The sequence below is a fragment of the Euprymna scolopes genome, chromosome 36 (genome assembly GCF_053919585.1).
Source record: "Euprymna scolopes isolate OS-2025 chromosome 36, ASM5391958v1, whole genome shotgun sequence".
NCBI classification, from domain to species: domain Eukaryota; kingdom Metazoa; phylum Mollusca; class Cephalopoda; order Sepiida; family Sepiolidae; genus Euprymna; species Euprymna scolopes.
The window spans coordinates 75,862,356-75,887,548 of record NC_136517.1 but is presented as its reverse complement, the minus strand read 5'-3'; the positions used below and the strand labels follow the sequence as shown (position 1 = coordinate 75,887,548).

General features: G+C 33.3%; 1 protein-coding gene across 1 annotated transcript in view; it reads right to left on the bottom strand.

Annotated features, from left to right (window-relative positions):
• Nucleotides 1-25,193, bottom strand: part of LOC145260614 (uncharacterized) — a 248,778-nt gene that overhangs the window by 11,781 nt on the left and 211,804 nt on the right. Inside the window, exon 3 of the mRNA XM_080118919.1 lies at nt 1,522-1,930. Within this exon, the coding sequence (XP_079975045.1) occupies nt 1,522-1,930 (409 nt within the window). The remainder of the gene's footprint in view (nt 1-1,521; nt 1,931-25,193) is intronic.

Genomic DNA, 25,193 nt, shown 5'->3' with positions numbered 1-25,193 from the left:
TAAGAAAATTGTATATTCTTTTTAAATAAATAGAAAAGAGGGGTTTTAATATGAATATCGATGCACACAAAAGAAAAACGACTTGATAGATAGATAGATAGATCAAGAGACAAAAAATATATACTTATGCATATATTCATTTATTCAATAAGGACGTTACATCAATTAGGGACGTAGGATAATTAATCATCCATATTAAATAATCGACTAAATCTGTATGCATTAGTATATATTTTTATATTGTCCTTTATTATTTTTTTCATATTCTCTTTCTCTGGCTCTCTCTTTTTATGTGGGTCTATGTATGTATGTGTGTGTGTGTGTGTGTGTGTGTGCGCGCGCGCGCGTGTGTGCGTGTTTGTAATTTTAATCTCTTCATTATTACTATTTCTTCATCATTCTATCTTTCTTGCAACCTCATATTATCTTCGCCAACCTAATGTGGTTTCTGTCCTCCAAGGAAAATCAGGGATGGAATGTTTTGCTGAGTCCGAAGTAGAGTTTTAGGCAAACCGACGAGCAAGCATGTTAGCTTTCTAGGTTGCCGTGCAAACAACATCATGATTGTTGGATAGTGGGAGAATTATTCATTGCCCATTATTTACTACACTGTTGTATATTTTCCAGAAATGACGAGTTCCTAATTTCTGCGCTTCAATGCGTTTTCTGGTGGTTTCGGTAAATTCTCTCTTAGCTGTCGCTACTTCTTTCTTACGTATCCTGTACTTTTACAAGGCCACCATTCGCCCATGTATGGAGTATTGTTGTCATATTTGGGATGATGCATCTGCTACTAGTCTCTCATTCCCAGACAGGGTTCAAAAGAGAGTCGTCAACCTAATAGGTCCTGGACTGTCTTCTAGGCCTCTGTCCCATCGACGAAATGTTGCATCCCTTTGCCTGTTTTACAAGTATTTTAATTGTGGATTCCTCGACGAACTACAAGCACTCGTACCCCATCGCGTAAATAACCCCGACAAAACCAAAAGCAGCAAAGTCCCACCCCTACACAGTAGATATCCCTAGATGTAAGAAAGCCTTCTACTCTAATAGTTTCTTCCCCAGAACTTGGATTTCCTTTCTGGTTTCTTGCTTCCCCAACTGTACTGACATACAGAATTTCAAGTGTTGCTGCTCAACTCCCTACATAGTATCCCTGCAACTTTGGCCCTGATAGTAGCTCCCCCCCACATCAAAGTGGCAGTGTGCCTTGTTTGGGGTGAAAATGTAAAAAAAAAAAAAAATAGAAATAAAAAAATAACAAATAACATGTCGGCCTTTCGTTGTACCTATTTACTATGCCTCCCCACGGGACAGAGTTAGACACCAGGGTCGTTTTTTATACGTGGAGAAAAGGTACAAAAATAAAAAAAATTGTCTCAGTCGTGAAGGACTGCTCCTCCACCGAAAGAGAACAGGAAATGGAAGAGCAGCATCTGAAGAACAGATACTACACTTTGATCGTTGTAGAAGAGACCTGTGCACCGCTAAAAAATTTCATAAAAACAACCTTTCACTTACCGATACCAGTCACCTTTGCATATTATCCAAGGCAAGATGTCGACTTTCCGATGTAATTCCCAGGAGATCTGCGGGCTGATGAGGTTTGGCGTTCCAGCTGCCTTTCCTCGGGTGATCAACTGCTGATTATTGTCGTAGCAACAGTGCTGGGCGGCCAGTGTCAACATTCCGGGTTCGAGTTGCGACCGAATGCAAAATCTAGCACCCGGTTTGTAGATGTCACTGCGGTCGGCTGCCGAATTAGCCGTCTCCCAAGAGAAGTAACTCTCTTTCGAGTCGTCCCACAGCTGACTATTCCATGCCAGGTCCGGGTAGAGGCACGGACAACCCGGAAGTTCATCCAGTTGTTTGAGGTAATGTCGCAAGGAGTTGTACTTGCAGCGGATCCATAAATCACATGTATCAGATTCTGAGGAAAAAAAGAGAAAGAAACGTAAAATAAGTGTTTTTTTTTCAAGTCACGTGGTTGCCATTTAGCATGTTTGTTTTTTTTGAGTGTACACAAGGTCAAAATCAAAAGATGAAAGAATAAGATGTGATGATGAAGACATTTTCCCACTTTTTCTCTTTGTCTTCGTCTATTTCTTTTTTATCGATGTGGTCTCATCAAAGTCTTGAACTCATATGAAACTCACTGTTCTTAGAGCTTATAAGGGTGTCGGTCACATGACAAAGTACGTGGATGGATTGCATAATCATTTATTGGCTGATCAAATCGGGCGAGAGGTCACCAGCACTTTTAGCTGAGGGCATGACCTGTGTCTATCTGCATGAAAATAGACACCATAATAGCATGGAAGTTTACAGAAAATGGCATCGGCCTTGGCACCTTTTTCGAAAATATCTCATTTTTTTTTTCATTTACAAACTGCTTGAGTGACAAAAATATGCAAAACTAAAGTTTTTACCCGTTAAAAACCCTTTGATAATAATAATAATAATAATAATAATAATAATAATAATAATAATAATAATAATAATATTATGTTTTATGCCAACTTGATATGGTTAAATTTTTGCTATTTTTTTTGCATTTTCTAGCTGTGCATTAAATGGAGACCATAATACTTAGTTCGCTGCACCTTATCATAATAAAGGTCCGTACAATATTTCAGTCAGATCCACTCAGTAGTTTCCGAGAAAAGCTGCAATGTTCAGACAGACAAACAGACTAAACGAAATAAAATATAGATGCGTTTATGTGCTTGTAATAAAAACTTAAATGAAAATCGTGTCGATTGCTTTTTCAATATAGAATTGACCGAAATGAGATAAATAAATAAAGAATAATCTAAAAGTAATATTGTGCTACATTCAAATAATAAAATCACATTGTAAGAGATAATCTTTAATTTACTTCTTCGGTCCAGCCCCTCTTGGCAGGCAATGTTATCTTTTTGCCCTGTTTCTTTTAAATATTCCATTTTTACATCACGTTTTGCTGGCTTCTTTCTTCGGCGAATAACTGCTGTCTGTCGAAATAACTATGAGTTTTTTCATTTGCAACGATGATTATATATCATTATGATGATATCCGAAAACGAGGCTACATGAAAGGGAGGTCACTGTCATATTCTTGTCCATGGTTGCTAGATTGTAATTTTTAATGCCAAATTCCACGAAGTTGGCATTTTTTTTAGAGTAGTTTGGCCTTCAAAATTGTCTTTGGCCTTTTTCAAAGAATACAGACTAACTAAGGAATCAATACGCAGAATCTTATATAGATTGATGCCTAATAGCTTTTGTTAAGATTTCATAAAAATCCGTGGCATATGAACTTTCACAAACGGCTTCCAACTCTTCTTTATCTCGGTTGCATAAAACTTAAAGTAAATATAGCTCAGATTACGACCTTTTACACTTAGTATCTGTGTTTCAAAATTAATAATGATCGGTCAATTAGTTTAGGATTAAACCTTAATTCAACGGCATAATCATATTTGACACAGCGGTTTCCGTCAGATCATTGAAGTTAAGAAACGATGAGCCTGGCCAATATCAGATGGGTGACCATTTTGGGACTTCCAGATGCTGTATGTGTTCTCCGCTTACCCCGGCATTGTTTCCAGTCATCCTGGACTTCTCTTTGCCACTGGACTCTAGCAGTGACGATTCAGGAAAGGTGTGGTTGGAAATTGCGCAACGCTTGCCGCACAATTACACGCACAGATACCTTTACAAAGGGTATCATTTATCTTTCAAGACTGAACGGAGGCATCGAACCCATATAAATGCATATACATATCCATATAGTAATACCTAACTGCTTAAAAAATCTGAGACAACTTGTCATCTGTCAGTGGATCTTTATATTAGAACGTAAATTTTAATAAAACATTTTTTCAATGATATTTTGTAGTGTTGGGACGATTAATCGGAATCGGAATCGGGAATCAGAAAAATCAGAACTTTTTGGGGTATCGGAATCGGAAAAATTAGTCAAACTAAAATCTATAGAACATCCCCACAAGTGTATTTTCACGTTTGAGAAAAAAATATCTGCAAACTGAACATGTATTTTTTATGGTAATCTGATGAAAATAGCAACTTTATTGTAAATATTTAAAGATTTATAAAGAATCGGAATCGGAATTGGTAATTGTATCGGAATCGGAATTTAGTAAGGAATCGGTAATTGTATCGGAATCGGGAAAAATATTGGAATCGCCCCATCACTAATATTTTGTCTGTATGTGTGTTTGAGTGCGTTGTATGTGAGTTCGTTTCCTATAGACTCCGAACCGGCTGGGAAGATTAAAAAGACACTTCACACAAATGTAATGTATGTGTCTGGAAGTGTTCTTAGTAAATTGTTTTTATCAAAATGTGCCCGATAAGTATCGAAAATCGATAATTAAAAATCTGATTAAAAAGAAATAGTTCGATTTCGATCAAACATTCTTAAACAGCATAACATCACAAGTGCATTTGAGAATTTTTATAACTGCAGAAGCAGAAGAGTCCAGCATATAAAATCAACAGAAGAGTTTGTTTTTTTATAAAACAGGGGCGCGTTTGAAATGAATGTTTCTGTTTCGAGCACAATTGAAACATGATACTTGACTTTTGCATTTTAAACTTTAATTCAAATCATTATATAAAAATAATTTTATGAAATCAACAGTAGGCTCTCAACAATGCAGTATAGACTACACTGCTTTGTGGACTAATTCAGTGCGGGGAGGCATGTGAAGCTCTTCCGGTGCATTGCGGTAATTTCCACACAAGCAGACAATCAATCGATTTGCTCGAAAAATGGTCGAGTTCACATATTTCGATGACAATAAAAATATTGGAAGTGCGAAGTTGTTGAGCGACGTTCTTGCGTTCTTCCGTGCACGATTGACTGATGAAACATACGAAACCTGATTTTATTGACCATGTCTTATAGGTGTTTCTAAGTCCTCACTGACGTTATTTATACATAAATTTGTTACTTCTTGAGGGTTGGAACTTCCGAATGTTATATGCGCTCTCCGCTTATCTCAGCATTGTTTACAGTCGTCCTGGAATTCTCCTTTCCACTGGACTCAAACAGTACCGATTCAGGAGAGGTGTGGTTGGGGATTGCGCAACCCTTACCACACAATTACATGCGCAGCTGCCCCCACGGGGGGTATCCTTTGTCGTTCGAGACTGAACGGAGGCATCGAGTCTCATGGCTATATTTTCTGTTATTAATGAATTACTTACTTCATTAATTAATTTATTGACTGTCTAATTAGTTGATTGGTTGGTTTGTTAGTTTGTTAATCCATTGAAAATGATTTTTATTTTTTGCAAAAAGTTTCTTACATTAAAAAAAATTATATTTGCAAATTTATGCTAACCAGTGATGCAGGGTTATACTAATGTTTATTCTTTGATAAAAAGAGCTTATCTATGAAAATTCATGGGTAAAGGCGTTTCATAGATAAATCTTTTATATATTATATTAGTACCTCTTGTATAAGGCGATGCTCGATATATATATATATATATATATATATATATATATATATATATATATTGATTGTGGGAAAAATATGCTTATTCAATTTTATTTTACCTTTTATTTATACCAATCCTTTAATTAATGAAGCTCGATGTAACTACAGAGCACATACAAATAAATGACAAAGTCTATATTCCAAATTTTAAAATGTTGTTCATCTGACCAGTTCTTTCTTTTGACATATTTTAACATGTCGAAAGGAATAGATGGTAAGATTCTCACACACACACACACACACACACACACACACACACACACACACACACACACACACACACACACACACACACACACACACACACACATATATATAAACTGCGTCAATCGCTTTATTACGGATTAGAAAAATACCAATATTTCACTAAATACACGTCACAAAAAATGGAAATTGTATCATCAAATGACTGTTTCAAGGTTAGTTATTATGAAAGAGGTGATTAACGTTTATCGAAAAGGAAAGAATTGTTGCTGGGCTCGCAGAAGGATGGTTCATGAAAAGATGAAGCTATAGAGCTGGAAAGAGATCCAAGAACTTTGGCTTCATTCGTGAACAACCCCAACACCAAATCCAGAAAGGATAAGAGCAACAGGAGAAACCTTTCACATCGTGATATTCGGGAAATTTGTAGGGAAGTCAACAGAAACCCAAACAGCACCAGTGCTTCCATTTTTGCAAGAGCTGGAATCGCTCCAAGATCCAGGCAGGCCCGATGTAATGTTTTGAATGAGATGGCAAGGAACATCAAAACTATTCCAAGGCCCCCGTTCAGCAAACAACATAGGGGAAAACGAATGGCTTGGATACAGAATTACAAAAAATGGATTTTCAGCGTGTCCTATTTACAGATGAAACCTGTGCTACTCTTGACGGTCCGGATGGATGGGCCAAAGTTTGGGACTCGAACGAAACTCCAACCCCATACAGAATTCATCGCCAACAAGGAGGTGGAGGCATCATGTTTTGGTCGGGAATCATTGGAGATAAGTTGGTTGAACCATTCCGAGTTCCAGAGGGTGTAAAACTTGCCAGCAACGCGTACACGGCCTTTTTGGATAAACATTATGTAACCATGGCTAGATGACCTACCATTGTCACGTCGCTTTCAGATGATTTTTATGTATGACAATGCACCATCCCATTCCGTTAGGGCGACTGCAGCTTTCCTTGAATTTATGGGATTCTTTGGAGAAACCCTCATGAGTTGGCCACCATGTTCTCGGGATCTTAACCCCATTGAACATCTCTGGTCAATATTGAAAAGAGGTGTTTATGAGGGAGGAGAGCAATTTACTTCAAAGGATGCCCTGTGGAGGAAAGTAGTTGATGTCGCCAGAACCATAACTTCTTTTCAGATCAAACAATTGACTTCTTCGGTGGACAAAAGGTTGTTTAAAGTTATTTTAAAAAATGGTGAATATGGCGATAAATAATTCATTTATTTGAGGCTTAGCACCTGAGATGTGCTTTTGTTTATTATTTTTTAACAGAAAAATATTATAAAAAGTAAAGTTTTCATGATTAGACATTGTATTTTTGCCTTAATACATTTTTAGAGACCTGTAATAAATTCCTTGATAAAGAATAAAATGTCATAACTGTGAATATCGCATGAATTTGAATAAAATTTTGGGAAATTACTAACATTAAAGCAATCATTTGATTATACAATTTTTATTTTTTGTGACATATATTTATTGAAATATTGACATTGTACAAATCTGCAGTAAAGCGATTGACGCAGTTTATATATATATATATATATATATATATATATATATATATATATATATATATATATGGAGAGAGAGAGCGAGAGAGATGCAGAGAGAAAGAGTAAGAGAGACAGAGACAGAGACAGAGAAAGAGCATCATTATATTGGCATATTTCGACTGATAACCAATTTATGTCTTTGGATTTTATTAGAATAGATCATATTACTATTCAATACAACTTAATACCAATTTCTATATATTTTTTAATTATGTTGAAGCCAAGTATTTTTGCCCAATTTTTTAAAACTTTCTTTGATATAAGCAATACTTTAAAAATATTGCATTAAAATGTTTTCTCCTTTTTCTTTTAGAATTACCAATTTTCAGGTTGACGCTCATTAAAAAAATCGTTCAAAGTTCCATCTGTGCACTGCAAACATGTTCATTAAAAAACCTGTTAAAATATGTGAACAAGTGAACACAACAAAACAATAAATACAAATGAAGTCATACGGTGTTATTTTTTTGTAATATTTCGTCTTTATTATCTGAAGACTTCCACAGAAATACTGTATGTGTTATTTTTTTAAATTATTACAAAAATAAGAGTTTCATCAAATCTTTCAAAAAAAATTTCTCACGATTAACTTGAAAATATTTAAACAAAATAATGTTATGAAAACCAAACAATGGTATGAAATATTTTTAAATTATTAAAATTATCCAAACACTTTTCTAAGACTTTCGAAGCAGATTGTTGTTTAGCATTAACCCAGTTAATTAGTTTTCTAATATTTTGAAATCAACATTATGAAATAATTTTTTCAAAGATATAACCAAACTCCTATTTAACATATACGCCAACTACGCACATGCGCATCGACATCAGATTTGCAACAACTAATACAACAACACCGGAAGTACCCTTTTCTCCCTCTACGAGGGGCTAAACCCTCAGGGTTTATACCACCAGCAAAATGATGAAACAAAAAACTAAAAGCCAACCGAAAGTCTTAGAGAAAATGATTTTAATCATTAAATGAAATATTTCACAAAATTATTCTTTTTTCAAATTAAAATAATGGAATTAAATTAAAAAAAAAAGGGTAAATATTTTGGTACTCAGATTGCTACAAAAAGCAAAATGATTAGCTTCAACATAATAATGAAAGTTGATATATAAGTATATCATAGCGAAAATAATGATAAAAATATTTGAATTAAATCCGAATATCATAATTTATATCTTAGATAAATATTTGCTTCGCTATTTTCTTTATTGTTTTCACATACTAAATAGTTAAGTAATCATCCTCGGCAAGACTTATAATCATTATTATATATTTATCTTTTTCTTTTTCCGACATTATATTGTTATGCATTTTTTTTCTTTCTAAACAAAGAATTCCTTTTTTTTCTTAGGGGTGTATACACGAAAATAGTCGGTATTGACATAATAAACGATTGTTTCTACATAACAAAACGGATTTGTAAAAATTGTACCGAAATTTCAGTATACTGGGGGGTTGTTTTGCATGAAAAATAAATATTTGGATCTTGGAATGTAGCTATACGATAATTCCTTTATATATATATATATATATATATATATATATATATATATATATATATATATATATATATATATATATATATGCGCGCGCGCGTGTGTGTTTGTGGATTTTTATCCGGATGTTTTCTGATGGTTTTCTCATGAGCTGCGTGACCGAAATATTCTCATAAATATTATAGTAATATCAGGAAACTATTTTCGTGCGCGCAAGAAATTTAACCACTTGGCGTAAATCGTCTTGTACATTTAGACATGGGTTAAAACAACACTTGCGTTTCTTCTTATGTATTTATGTTACAAAAACAAAAACAAAAAGAGATGCGAGCGAGCAGACGGCAAAAAATTGGAAGAAGAAAAAAAGAAAGGGCAGAGTATCATTGCGCTTCAAGCCACAAGGAAAGAAAATGAACAAGAGTGCGATATCGGGTCGGATAACACTCTCACCGACTGTAAAAACTTCTTGAAGGATATTTGCCAAGACTATTTCCTTCGGAATCCCTGGCAGATCGGAGGACCGGGGCACACGATGGAAGTTAACGAGTCCGTTTTTAATAGACGGAAACATAATGTCGGGATGGTCGTCGGACCACTCTGGGTCTTGGGAGGGTACGACTCTACTGAGAAGAAGAGTTTTTTTGTCATAGTCATAGACCGTAAATCGGAGACCCTCCTTCCGATAATTAAGAAATATATACTGTCGGGGACCACGATAATCTCCGATGGCTGGAAAGTGTACTACAAAGTAGGATCCGAAGGGTACGAACATCTTACAGTTAAGCACAGTCTTAGGGCTACCACAAATCATGTGATGATGTGGAAGGAGGCAAAACAACGAAATAAAAGAGATTGTGAAACCAACTGCGATCTGCTTGACAGTTATTTGAGTCAATTTTTGTGGAGACAAAAATTCAGAAAAAATCCTTTTTTTACTCTGTCATAAATCATATCGCAGAATGCTACCTCTTACATTCTCTAACAACCTTTCTCAGCTTACTTTGACGTCGTCGGCTACTTTCCTTCAATTGGTAGAAAATACTATCCTCAAGGAAATAGCCTATCCTCAGGAAACCACAAGTTCCCCAAAAATGTGTAAGCCTAACCCACAACAAATGAAAAATACTAACAACCAAACTTAAAAAAGCATGGAAAACTCTTTCTAAGAAAAAAATTTTTGCAGAAAAATGCATTAAAAAAATTGCTTTCGTCAGCTGCTCCAAACTTTTTTTGGATATAAAAAAATTGTTAAAAACTACCAAAAAGTACGCTTTTTTCATTGAAAAACAAAGTTTAACGAAAAATATATACATCCTCGTAAAAAAGTTTGTTGTTTGTTCATTAAAACAAAGCAAATACTTTTCATTAATTCAAAGAAAAAATAACTTTCAATACACAAACATAACAAAAATATGTGTGTTCACTAATTTAAAAAAAAAACTTTTATTTAAAAAAACAAACCCCCCCCCAAAAAAAAACACAGTTGCCATAAAAAGTAAGTAAAAATAAATAAAATCGTAAAATTTATGAAATTATTACAGTAGATTGTTTTATTTATTTTCTTTCTTTTTTTCGTTTTTGTATTGACTACTGTTTACTAGGACGTTTTCTGCGTCTACCGGACGTTGCCTAGCGAGACTCACGAAAAAACGGGATTTAAACTGCGGAAGAAGAGCAACTTGTGCTGTACCCCACCCCCCGAAAAACCCTTTCTACAATAGGCAAAAAACATTTCGAGTTGAAACAAAATAAAACAAAAACAGAAAAAAAACCCCAAAACTTCCATTTGTAATAACAGGCAAAAAATATTTCAACTGGAAGCCGAATAATTATATATATAAAAAGACTGTTTTTCACAGGAAACTGTAACAAGGTATTAAATCCAATCCTTTTTAACTATCCACAATGGATTTTTTTTCGTGCTCGATTAACCGCCATTTTGAACTGCTACTACTACTTCCTTTCATAACTTCCGTAAAGTGTTTACAGTTTATCTACGATTCCTCAAAACGATATTTTGTTTACTGGATTGGGAAACCCCAAACCCGGCATAAACTTTTAAAACAACGTTTGGAACCGTATTTTATTCCTAACAAAATATACACAGCTCAGCATTAAACTACCTTTTATTGCGAATCGGTAACGACAGACTGAAGAGGTTAAACACGTGGTAGAAAACGTTCTCCTGAAATTGTTTGTAATAGGTTCATAGAACAGTTAGAAGCGAAAGAAAATTTCAGAGTCAATCGTCTCATAAAGTGTCTCATAAACAGAAACAAGAAGAATCGTTAGATGATTTTGTAAACAGAAGCAGACAACTCACACAGAGATGTTCGTTATCTGATTCTAAACAACAACAGCTATTAATTGAACTTATTAACTCCAGCACTCCAATTCCAGATTACAAAAACAGTGTTGTTAAGAAAATACATTTTAACACTGAACGAAACTGTTTGTATCGGCAAAACATATGAAGCTTCTAACATAGACATAAAACAACTTGGGAACATGTCAAACAATAACGAGGATAGAAACACCACTATTACCGTAGCCTCGCCGTCGCCACGGCGAGATCTGCTCAAACAGAATAATGGCGCGCGCAGCTTCAACTGTAAAACCCGGTTGCGCATGCGCGGCTGTGTAAAGATCGTTTCAGCTACGCGCACATCTCCTTTTCTACACCAACGCAACTTCTGTGGGCATAAAAACTAAAACTTTGCCTTTTCACGCGGACGTCTGCCAAAGCACCTTACGTCACAAAGATGGATTTTTTTCCCCATCCAATCGGATTACAAAGAAAACAAATTTCAAAAAGAATATTTTCTCCGACAGCGTTCGTGGAGCCGGTTTGAAATCTATAAAAAGGGCATTTTGCACAAAAACCAATCAGTCAACCCCAGCCAGCATGTTGTAAGCATCAACATCGATTCCGTTCACAGGACGTTAAACGCGCGCGCACCCGATAATTAATTTTGCAAGGAAATGGACTTTTTACTCTTTTCTTGCTCTTTGCTAAAGTAAGCAATTGGCTTTTATGTTGTTTAAGTATTTCTGAAAAGGACTGGTTATTTCTAACCTAGAACTTTTACTTTTCATACTTCATTTCATTTTATTACCTCAGTCGCAGGAAGAGACACTTAAGAAACTTTCTTCTCTTTTCAATTATTTACGATTTAGAGAAAATTTGTATTAAATTTATTCTCCGCCTCGGTCATCTTTGTTTGATTTTTCAACTCCCTTTTACACATTTTTATTTATTTATTTTTTGAGATTGCTGGACTAACAACAACACCCGTAGTCCCGCACCAATATCAAAGTTATAAGAACGCCAAAACATTTCAAGAACTATAATAACTGTTTCAATTGTGGTAAAAGTCATGAATTTCGCCGCTAAACATGCCCCCCCACCTTTGGGGTGCAGATGCAACACATGTGTGGAAAGCTAACCAATTGGAAACAATTTGTTTATAAAGCAAACCAAAAACAATATAAACGACAAGGTCACGTAGCAGAGACTATGAAAAAATAAAATCATGAACGACAATCTCGGAGGAACCAGTTCGAGAAAAGGCAATGCATCAAAACAATCAAAAAAAGCATGAAACATTGTCAATCAATCAGAGAGATGAAGCTTTTATTTATGTAAACATAAAATTGCAAAATAAAAATGGAGTCCACGGATTGTAATTGGAAATTGACACAAGAAACCAAGGGATCACATTACCCGTCTTTACATATCGTGTAGAATGTTCCCAGAGCAATTAGACGCTAATGGTTTTCCAAACATAAAAAATAAACAGGAGACAAGAAACTAATAGCATAAAACGGTATTCCAATCAAATGTATGGGAGCATCAATATACCATGCAAATACAATAAAGCAACATATTTTTTAAATTGTAGATATGCAAAGACCAACAGTTCTAGGATTATCCTGAGTAGAATAGCTCAAACTAATTACCCTTCATTACACAGTTAGCGCTTGTACAGTTTAATCAAGACATTAAAAAATGAAAATATCGAAAAAAGGTTATATTGTACGTATCCGTTTTGGACTGAAGATCTCCGAAAAAAAATTCATTTAATTTGATCGAGTAGTTTTTTTTTTGTTTTTTTTTTTACAGCGGAAAAACACGTTCTGATGAGAACACGTTGAAGTCAGCCATTGTGAAATTTGCTGAAGTTGAACAACATGCCACGGGGAGATAACTCAATGTAAAGTGCCGACACTCCCTTCCCATCTTTAATTCTAGCTTTTCTTCCTTAAAATCGAACCTTTTGCTCGGTATCATAACAAATTATTTTTTCGCTGTAAAAAAAACAAAAAAACAAACTACTTGATGAAATTAAGTGAAATTTTTTTTGGAGAACTTCGTTTCATAACGGATACGTGAAATATAACCTTTTTTTTTTTCGATATTTTCATTTTTTAATGTCTTGATTAAACTGTACAAGTACCCGCAGTTAAAATAGAAAAAGAAATCATTACTGCATCAAAAAAACAATTATCAATGCCATAAAAAGTCTGATGCAGATGGATCCACACCGGTTCGATAAAATTGGCTTCATGCCAGGATCGAGACTATCACCCAACAAAATAATCTTTATAAGCATAAAATTGCAAAATAAAAATGGAATGCACAGATTGCAATTGCAAATTGACACTGGAGACCAAAGAAACACATCACCAGTTTTTACGTATCGTAGAATGTTTCTAGTGCAATTAGATGCCGATGATCTCACATTGATGTACCTTGGAAAAATGCCTTAAAAGACAGCATTAAACAGGTCAAAAGAACAACAACTAAGGCCAAATAAGCAGGAAAATAGCCTAACTTAGCAATTCTATGTTACGAGCAACAATCAGCCACAAATAAACTTTTATAAATAATAAATAAACTTTTATTAATAATAAATACACTTATAACTGAACTTATAAACAATCGTATTATGGGATCGAACATAATTGCTAAAAGATTACCTAATCCTTTTGACTATGGGTATAATATAGGTATTCCATCCTTAAAACAAGGGTATAAGGTAACTCAAATGATGTAAACATATATATATATATATATATATATATATATATATATATATATATATATATGTTTTTTTTAAATAAAATAAATACTTCAAAATATCCATTTATTAATTAACAAATTCTGAAAATGTCATTACAACCGGATAATAATTCTCTGATATTTTGCCGACCTTTTTTTTTTTCAACCAAGAGTAAACGTTTATTCATTGATTAAAAACAAATAACTTTCTATTTTTATTGGTCATCATTTACTAATCTCCATAAAGACATAAGTCTCTGCGCAGATTTAATGATTTAACAGAACTGTTTTCAATTCATTCTGTTCTTAAATCCATCTAAAAACAAAGTTACATTTATAAGAATATTTTTTTTTAAAGAAAATCCAGTTTATTTAAAGATTAAATGATCGAACTAGATTGAGAAATTAGTACAAAAACCACGTTTATTTCTCTTAAAGTGTACAAAAATCGGGGGTTCTTCCTCGCTACCAACGCCAACAGAGTCTAAACTATTGTTAAGATGACTTGGTCCCCGTTGGCTGAGTTATAGCTTTTTTGTTCTGTTCAGTTCTAGGAGGTCCACACTGCCAGGCTTTAGCTTCTTCCTTTGAGAATAGATGAGTTTATTGCTAATCGCTTGAGGGACGCCCGCGGGACTACCCAGGCATTTTTTGCAGATCAGCGTGTTCTTCTTGGGCGCTGATTCTTCAAATCACACTTCTGGACCCTTATGCCACATCATGTCGTAGTGGAAGTGATGTAAACATCTTTAAATATCTATGCGTGGCTAAAAAAGAACGAAATACTTTCCTTGTTCATTATGTTGATGTAAACAAAATAATGCGTTTTTCAAAGTTTTTGTAAAAGGGATTCCCCCGTTTTCTAAAGTTTTTTTTAAAGGGATTCCCTCGTTTACTAAATTTTTTTAAAAAGGGATTCCCGCGTTTTCTAAAGTTTTTTTAAAAGGGATTCCTCCGTTTTCTAAAGTTTTTTTTAAAAGGGATTCCCCCGTTTTCTAAAGTTTTTTAAAAGGGATTCCCCAATTTTCTAAAGTTTTTTAAAAGGGATTCCCCCGTTTTCTAAAGTTTTTTAAAAGGGATTCCCCCCGTTTTCTAAAGTTTTATTATTTCAAATCTATTTTTTTTTTGTAGTAGAAATTCCAAACAGCGAATTTATTTTCATTCTCCTACATTTGAAAATTCTTGAGACAGATTATTACTTATTATTTACCGACAAAAAAAAAGTTATTGGTTAAACACGTTTTACCTGCTTAAACTAGTCTTAATTTATAGTACTTTTTCCCCTTGAACGTTGCTAAAATTGAAATTGAAATTTGTATGTTCAAAAAACTAGTCCAACGCAGTTTTCGTTCTAAATATACATTGATTTATGTCATCAAGGGCGTGAGTTCCATATAGAAACGTTGATTTAATTTGAATGCAATAGAATACGCATCAAGTGCGCTTGAAAGCCAAATCACAACGTAATATTAGTAAAATAAACAAATATTTTACTGGTTTGAAATTTATAACATAAATATATTTCGGAGCAATACTCCATCCTCAGTATGTTTTTTTTCTTCTTTCTTGCAATATTGTGAAGTTGGAGAAAGAAAAGTCTGTTTGTAAAGAGCCGCGCGTTGTATCTCAGCGGTTGTATTTTGAAATGTGGGAACTCTGCGTAGACAACGCGAGAATAACGTCAAGGGTGTGAGTTCCATATAGAAACGTTGATTTATCAAGCAAGTAGAATATTTGTTTATTTTCGTAATATTATGTGTATTTTATTTTATTGATTTATATATTATTGTTTATTCTTTATTTTTTGTAATCCATTGGGATAGTTATAAACCAAAATATCAAATTTAATTTTAATAAATAATTAAGTTTATCTATTGACAAAACAATCTGCACTTGTTTTAGTAATTTTTTTCTCCTCGGTTTAAGCGTTGTTTAAATTGAAATTGAAATTTGTAACTTTAAGAAATCAGTACAATGCAGATTTTTAATAAATATTTATTTGTTTAAAACCAACTAAGTTTCGACGATATACACCATCGTCAGACATAGAATTTATTTTTTCTTTTCTTATTATTTTATTTTGAAATATCAGGTTTTGTGAGTTATGCTTAATGAAGTAGTATTTAGCATTAATTTACTTTTGTTTTACTATTATTTTCAATTAAAAATATATGATTAACCTTCAAAGTAAACCATTTGCGATTGTGCAGTAAACAGAAACAGAAGCGAAAAAATAATCAACAAATACCTGCTAACAAACGATAGAAAATGTAGTATTCTATCGCTCTGTTAGTTTTAAACTTTTCAAAACTTTTAATAATTTGATACTTATGCAGTATTAGAACCGTGTTATCGCTGGAATCGTTCGGGGAGTTTATGGAAAATGCCGAAAGTTGTCGGGTGAAAGTTTCATGATTTTTTTCAGCTCAGAATTCTTTTTTTTTTTCAATGAATATATATTATTTCTCTCAACACGAAGCTAATTGAATGAAAAATTACTTGAAAAATGAAACTATTTCAATAAAAAATAACTGAAATTATTTAAATGAAAAATTAATTGAAAAATGAAGAATATTTTAGTAAAAATTAATTGAAATATGAAAATTATTTCATGAAAAATTAATTGAAAAATGCAAAAAATTAATTGAAAAAATAATTGAAAAATCAAAACCATTTCAATGAAAAATTAATTGAAAAAGTGAAAACTATTCCATTGAAAAATTAATTGAAAAATGAAAACTACTTCAATGAAAAATTAATTGAAAAATAAAAAAACTATTTCATTGAAAACTTAATTGGAAAATAAAAAACTATTTCAATGAAAAATTAATTGAAGAATGAAAATAATATTCTTGAATAAATTATTCGACAAAATTCAAATGTTTAGAAAATTAAAATCCAGATCAAGAAAAAACATTAATTTTAAAGTAAATTTCCCGAATAAATATTTATTTTTTGAATAACTGGTAGCATTTTTTTTTCTTTTTTCTGATTTGTTTTTGTTCACATCAAAATAAATATATAGATTATTTTATATAATAAACCAATGTTTTCTTGGTGATTTTTTGTGTGAGGGTAAATGCGCTCAGCGTCTCGGAAACTTTCACATTTTTCCGTTATACTGCAAAAGTGTAAGTTTTTAATTTACACGTTGTGTCGTTTCACTTAACCAATTTCTTCAAACAAAATGTCCGCTGTTTTTCTTTCTTTGGTGCTCGCTAATCCGCAAAGTACATAGAGATATCTATGATACCACTTAACCAAACCCATTCGAATATAGGCAAGTTCTTATTCATTTCAAAATACTTTGCACTAGTTTAGTGTGCCTACTGAACATCAAAGTCATTGATTTGTGGTATATGTAACATTTGGATGAACAATTTGAATGGCGTGGTTCCTTATTCTTGTTACTGCGTGCATAGCTGTGAGAATTAATTCGTTTCTGTTTGTCCGGCTCTTGTTCTTGTGTAAGAATGTATGCACAAGATGAAGAAGGCTTCGATGTTGGCCATTGAGTCCTCGCAGCCTCTTCTCGCCAAAGAAGCACATGTTGAGCAGATGTTCTGGAGTCGTGTTCTAAGTGCAGCTCTCTTGAGAATTCTAGAGTAAACTAATTTTGTTAATCAGATCTTATAGTCATTCATAACTTAGCACTAGTTTACCATTTTCAAATTTTGTGCGCTTAAAACGATTTTGATTTGTTAAAAGTACTTTGTGTTCATACGCCCCTGTGAAAACTTCCTTGCTTTTGGAAAAGGCAGAGAAAGCGAATTACAATGAAGCGGGGGATGAAAAGGGGTAAGCTATTCGATCCAGTTGCTTTTTAGCGTTTGTGAGACTCATTCCACGATTCACTCGTCACACTATACGAAATCACTCGATTTTAGCTCTTGGGCAGGATCCAAAAAAGAGTATCCAATTTAATAGGTCCTACACTGTCAACTAAGCTTCAACCCCCTATCCCAGGGCCATTGTATATGAATTTGATATTCCCTAGAAACTTTCTCTTTCAATGGCAGTCGGATTCCTGTCCAGTGCAAATACTAAACAAGATATTATTGAGTGTAACAACATCAAACACTACAAACTATATAGACACATACTAAAAGAAATAAATACCTAATACCTGATAAAATATTCTGGACACTTCATAGGCTGGACAAAAGAAGAACTTAGTTAACTGGATAAAATATCTCAACAAAACTAGGAAACTAATATTTTTCAAGTAATCTAGTAGACCAGTATCTATTCGATAATACTCCGCTGAAAAGATTGAAAAAAAAAAACAACAAAAAAAAAAAAAAACGAAAATAAAAAACATATGGGGTGTGGTTACCGCTCGTACACGTGCACAAAATTTTCTTTCCGCCAAAATTTTTCAGGATATTCACACGTAATCGCCTAAAAAAGTCCAACATTATTTTAAGGAGAGAGTGTTAAATTACACTATTAACCATTGTAACCTAATAGTTTCTTCTCGCAGACTGCTAAATTTTTGAATTTCCTCCTTTTTTTTTTTGGCTTCCGTGTGGAATATGCTCTGATGAACTCGAAACACTGGTTTCCCGTTGTTGTACATATCCCCGACTAAGCTGTATTGCAACAAAATATCACCCCTTCAATGTAGAGGTCCCCAAATGCAGGAAACTCTGGATTTCCTTCCCGCTGTCTTGTTACTTTGACTGTACTGACATGCAAATATTTAAATGTAATGTGAACAAACTCGCTGTTCAACTCCCTACATAATGTCTATATATCTATGGTTCTAAATCGTAGCCCCTTTCGTCCAAGTAGCAACATTCTCTGTTTTGAGATGACTAAGATTAAAAAAATGTTGTTTTTTTTAAATTTAGCACAAAATATCTTCCTCGTTCTCACTTTTGAAATAACAAAAAAAAAATTAATACTATTAATAGGCAATACATCCTCCCTATCCAATAACCGAAACGAAATGACTCCATTAAATAAAATTGATAGCTGTTCTAAACCATGCTATTTTGTTATGATATCGTAAAGTTCCGAGCAAACTCTGAAATAGAACGTCATTATCATAAACTCAAATAAACATAAAACACAAAAAAACAAAAAAAAACAAAAGAAAAATAGCAAAATAATTATATTAAAAACAATATTTTGTCCAAATTTGAATAATAATAAAAAAAATTACAGACAAAAGGAATACATAGCATATGAATTTGAATAAACGACATCAAGAGTTCGTGTTTCTATATCCGGGCTCATCGTTTTTTTATTTTTTTTATTTGTTTCTTCTTTTTACATCCGGGCCTGTTTAAAGTTCCGCACTCCAACGCTTATTTTAAATATATCAAGCATTTACATGAAGAATGAACAGATTATTTGAAATAAAATAATTAAAGCTTATTTTTTCTCCTATGTGCTATTGCTGAGAGAGACCGAGCGAGAGAGAGAGAGAGAGAGAGAGAGAGAGAGAGAGAGAGAGAGAGAGAGAGAGAGAGAGAGAGATGGGGGTTAAAATAAAAAAGTCTCACAATTCAAATCACGAGAAATGACGCGAAATCATGTGAAATCTCGTATATTGATCTGATCTAAATATTTAACAACAAAAATGATGTAGGTACCCATGACGGAACGAATAGATCATATTCGAAAAATCACGAAGTTACATTATATATATATATATATATATATATATATATATATATATATATAATTTTAAAACGATTTGACGCGATTAATGGGAAATCGTAGGCATCACAAGGATGATCTCACAAGTTTGAATTATCGTCGAATTATCTTTTCTTGTTTCTTGAAGATGGAACACGAGATAGCATCTTCTAGCTTCCCCATAAATTTTTATTTTCCTAATTAAAAATAAAACTACTTGATAGATTTACGTGATTTTTGGAATATGGCACTTACATCATGCATATTTTTTATTTTTTGTTTTGTAATATAGGGGAATTCTGGACAAGAATCACAAAAAAAAAAAAATCAAATCAAATGTATAGAAAAATCAAATCAGATGCACAGAGTGGCGTGCAGGGACATCTGGTGATGCCCCGGGAAAATCTTGATCGTATCCCTTCTCAAATTCAAGAGTAATGCGTAACATATTCTAAAGAAAACATACTGAATGTGCGGACACGTATATAAGATGCAATAAATTGTTTAGTTGATTTTAATAGAAATCTATCAGAGACAAGAACAAATGCTTTTTATTTCTGACTAGCGGGGATATCCGGCGTTACCCGTGTGTTGAGGTGTATGTGTGTGTGAGGGGTGGGGGGAGGCTAAATCCAAACAAAATAGAAAATAAAGAATAAGCGAACGATGTTAAAACTTCTTTAAAAAATCGAAAAAAAAAAACAAAAAAAAAACCCAAAAAGAAATAAAAAAAAAACCCAGCGAACCCTCTTTCAATATAAAAACTTTAAAAATCGAAAAAAATATCTATCTCGGCTCGAACGTGCAATCTTAAGATAAAAACGCTGTTACTACATCGACTGGTTTATGACCGCGTGGGCGAAATTAGATCGTTTTATATATTTAAACTAATTCAAGAAAGAACGTTTTGCGCATGTGTGTTTGGCTAAATTGTCATAAAGGAACGATTTTTTCGGAACTGCTTTGGTATTATGTGCATGTTCGATTATCAAAACTTCCGTGGTAAATAAATTGGTCGTAATGGTAAATAAAGGGAGACCCTAACTTTCAAACACACCGGAAGTTGGCACCCGCGTCTCTCTATTGAAGTACGGAAGCACAGAATCGATACAATTTTCAATTATATTTTATATTTTTTTTCTCACGCCCTTCTAATAAAAATATATAAAATACGTAAACTTTTTTTTTTTATCAATTTTACATTTTTTAATCGTATATCTTTTTAAATAACTATGGTAAACATCGTTTGCGATAAAACAAAGTGGTTTGCAATGGTCATCGACAGAGGCAGAAAATGCTGTAAATCTGAGAGACACATTATCAGTCAGGCTCAGAAAGAAAGCTTCTTTCTTAGAACTGCACGCCTGTGGAACTTTGTTCCGTCTGCCTGCTTCCCACCTGACTACAACTTGGATGTCTTCAAGTCCAACGTTAACAAATTCCTAATGAACCGCCCCCTTAAGTAAACACTTCATCAAATCTCCACACAAACGTACTGTACTTGCAATAACCCTTATCCCTGAGTGGCTTCCGGGCCTTGATAAGTGGTGACCACCGTGTAAAAAAAAAAAAAAAAAAAAGGCCCAGGGAATACTACTTGTGAGCAAGCTCTGATAATAACGTGTGTGAAAAATCCTTGTGGATAAATAATACAGTTCCGAGAAACCTAGAAAAGGCGTAAGAGAAATTGGAATCAAAAGGAGAATTGACTTCATAAAAAGCACAGAGCTAATAAAAAAAACCTCGGCGGCCGAAGCCAATCTATTTAACGAGATGACACAGGATAATCTTAGATAGAGTAAGGTTTTGTAAACACAATTAGAAATGCAGAAAGACATGTCACAAACTTCCGTCCTCACCCCTCACTTCATGAGAAAATAAAGCTTGTAACATCAGCGTCGCTTTATACTATAGAAAAGTACCATGAAGTGTCTAAGAGAATGGAAAGACTAAACAGGAGAAGGCATTATCCAGACCTCCACTGAGAGATAGTGGAATGCCGAGAACGGTTATTATCAATGGAATTCCACGGAAAATTAAAAGACTTGGCCTTCGGGCCAAGATCAAAGCTAAGTATCTGTTCTTCAGATGCTACACTTCAATTTATTGTTCTCTGTCAGCGGAGGAGAAATCCTTCACAACCGAAACAATTTTTATTTTTGTTTATTTTTCTCCACGTTAAAAAACGACCCTGTCCCGTGGAAAGGCATTGTAAATACGAAAAGACGTTACTGGTGGGATCACAATGGTAAACGGTTGTTGTGAGAACGCAAAGTGATCGATAATGAAAATCTGGATAGACTTATAGCCACTTAATTTCCAGGTAAGAGCACATGTTATTTTTTATTTATATTTTTGCGGGTGAGTGTTCACTGGTAAGGACGAATCTATTCACTTGTCCTCTCACAAGTAATAATGATAGTTGCTTTCAAGAATTTTATTTGGAAGATAATTCTAACAACGGAGATTGGGCGGGGGATCCAAAAAGGCACAAAACGAAAATAAACAACGGATAAACGGTTAGCGATCAGTGTTCGTGTCAGATCGGTGCAAAAGCTTTTGATGGTTGGTGGGAATTCGGCATTTTAAACTTTACAAAATTCCCACTACTTATGTTTACTACGCTATAATCATATATCCATTAACCCTTATCCTTAAGTGGCTTCCGGGCCTTGATAAGTGATGATTCCTTTGATTCTATGAATATTGTAATCACTAGAGCTATGACGACAGAATATTCTTATCAGTGTTTTGATATATACTCATATATCCGATACAGTTAGATACAGTTAATCAACCGAGAACCACATCACTCTATATAAAAGTTTATAAGATATCAACGGGTACACACTCGAGAGTCAAAACAATGAAAAGAATATGCTGTTGTCCTAGCCCTAGTTATCACTTAAACATATGACTATGATTATTTTATAACTTTTTGCTTTCAGATGAAGCATCATTCATATTTTTCTGCAATTCTGAATTTTTGGGATGAGATGTGAATGTTTGTATCATTTGGATTAATCGGACAATTATTCCCATCCTGGGTGTTATTAGCACAACGTTTCGGTCGCTGTATCCTGCGACCTTCCTCGGATGCTGAATAAATGTTTCCTTTTCTCTAGCTTTCTCTCTTTCACAAAACATTTTTTTTTTCACTAATATTCACAATCAACATAGATATCCCGAAAAATTGAGTCATAGGAAAACCCTAAAAAATATCTTAGTGACCCCTGAGGATTGAACTTTCTTTATGATCTACGGACCCACCCTCAAATCCACGGTTCGGATTTTTGCAAGGGAGAAGGAAACCTGTATTCAACACCCGAAGAAGGTCGCAGGATACAGCAACCGAAACGTTGTATTAATAAAACCCAATTGTCTGATTAATCAAAATAATAAAAACATTCATATTTTTCTGCAATATTCTCACCCATGTTGACTTGAAAACGACATTCTGTAATCAACAGAAAGGGAGTCATCTTCCATCATGATAATGCTCGTCCTCACAAAGCACTACTGATTAAAGATCTCATAGAAGACCCTATGAGAATCATAGAAGACTAGCGGGGGTATCCGGCCTTGCCCGGGTGTGTGTAAATGCTGTAGTAAGTGGTAGTAGCGGTGGGAGGGAATCAAAAGAGAGGTGTTAAAAAAAGTGATAGCAGGCTCGAACCGATAACTCGAAGGAGGAGAAAAACAAAACAAAACAACAAAAAACATAAAATTTTAGCCGACGCGTTCATGGCGCAAACGGAAGTCGAGAGCATTGAAATTAAGCGTAGTCAATCCAACAGAAACGAGGACTTGCGAAAATGTCGACGAAAAAGCGACTCCTCCTTGAAAAAAAAAACGGCCGAGTTGAGGATGAAGAAATTAATGCTTTTGACCAATTTTTCGATATTTGTCATTCGAAAGACCGAGCTTCTAAACGATACAGATCTTGTGAGGATCTGTCGCGTGTGTCGAAAGTTTTTGGCAGACACACAAACACAAACACACATTTTGCCTTTTATATAATAGATTAGAAAGTAGGTCTTGGGCTTACTTTCGACATCCGTGTAACTCTCGCTTCACTTTTATCCTTTAGTCCTCACGTTCCATGAACGATGTCCCCTGACAAAGTGGGAAGAATTGCTGTGTTTTAAGTCGGTCATTGTTGGTTAAATCTTAACCTTGAAGTAATATTTTTAGATCCCTTGTCTGGAGTAATTTCCATAAAAAAAAAACTTTGTTGGGAAATCTTATTCTACACAGCATATTCTCCCGACCTAGCGCCATTAGACCATCACGTATTTCAAGGATTACAAGACAATTTAGATGAACTTGGGTTAACGTCATGAGATGAAACTGAACATAGAGTTAGATTCATGTTTCACGCAAAAACCTACACAATTTTACAAACGAGGCATTTATAAACTCGTTGACGACAGATGTAATCGAGACTTGGAGAACAAATGCCGTTATTGTCATGAATGAAGAGATTAAAAAAAAAAAACTTTTCATTTTTAAGATGGAATTTAAAATCAAGGGCTTTTGCATCGGCCTTAATATATTAGGGAGGAGAGGTTTGCAAGCTTTCAAGGACAACTGTAGCAAGGTAAAAAAACAAAATAGTTTGGCAAACGCCTGAGAAAGCGGGAATAGGGATCACCTGAGAAGTAATATCATTGGCGAAGATTACATATGCATATGCACATCCACGTATTCTTTATATATATATATATATATATATATATATATATATATATATATATATATATATATATATATATATATATATATATATATAATAAGAATATGTATATATATATATACATACACACATAGGTGCGTGTATATATATATGTATACATACGTATATACGTATATATATACGTATATATATATAAGTATATATATAGACGTATATATATGTACACACAAGTATATATATAGGTACGCTTATGTATATATATACGTATATATATATAAGTATATATACAGACGTATATATACACGTATATATATAGATGCGTATATGTATATATATACGTATATATATATATATACATCTATACGTATATATATATATGTATACGTATATATATGTATATATCTATACGTATACGGATATATATGTATATATCTATACATATATATATGTATATATCTATACGTATATATATGTATATATCTATACGTATATATATGTATATATCTATACGTATATATATATGTATATATCTATACGTTTATCTATACGTATATATCTATATATGTATATATCTATACGTATATCTATACGCATATATCTATACGTATATCTATATATATGTATATATCTATACGTATTTATATATATATGTATATATCTATACGTATTTATATATATATGTATATATCTATACGTATTTATATATATATGTATATATCTATACGTATATATACACGTATATATATACGTATATATCTATACGTATTTATATATATATGTATATATCTATACGTATATATACACGTATATATATACGTATATATCTATACGTATATATACACGTATATATATACGTATATATCTATACATATATATACACGTATATATATACGTATATATCTATACATATATATATACACGTATATATCTATACATATATATATATATATACGTATATATCTATACGTATATATCTATACATATATATATACG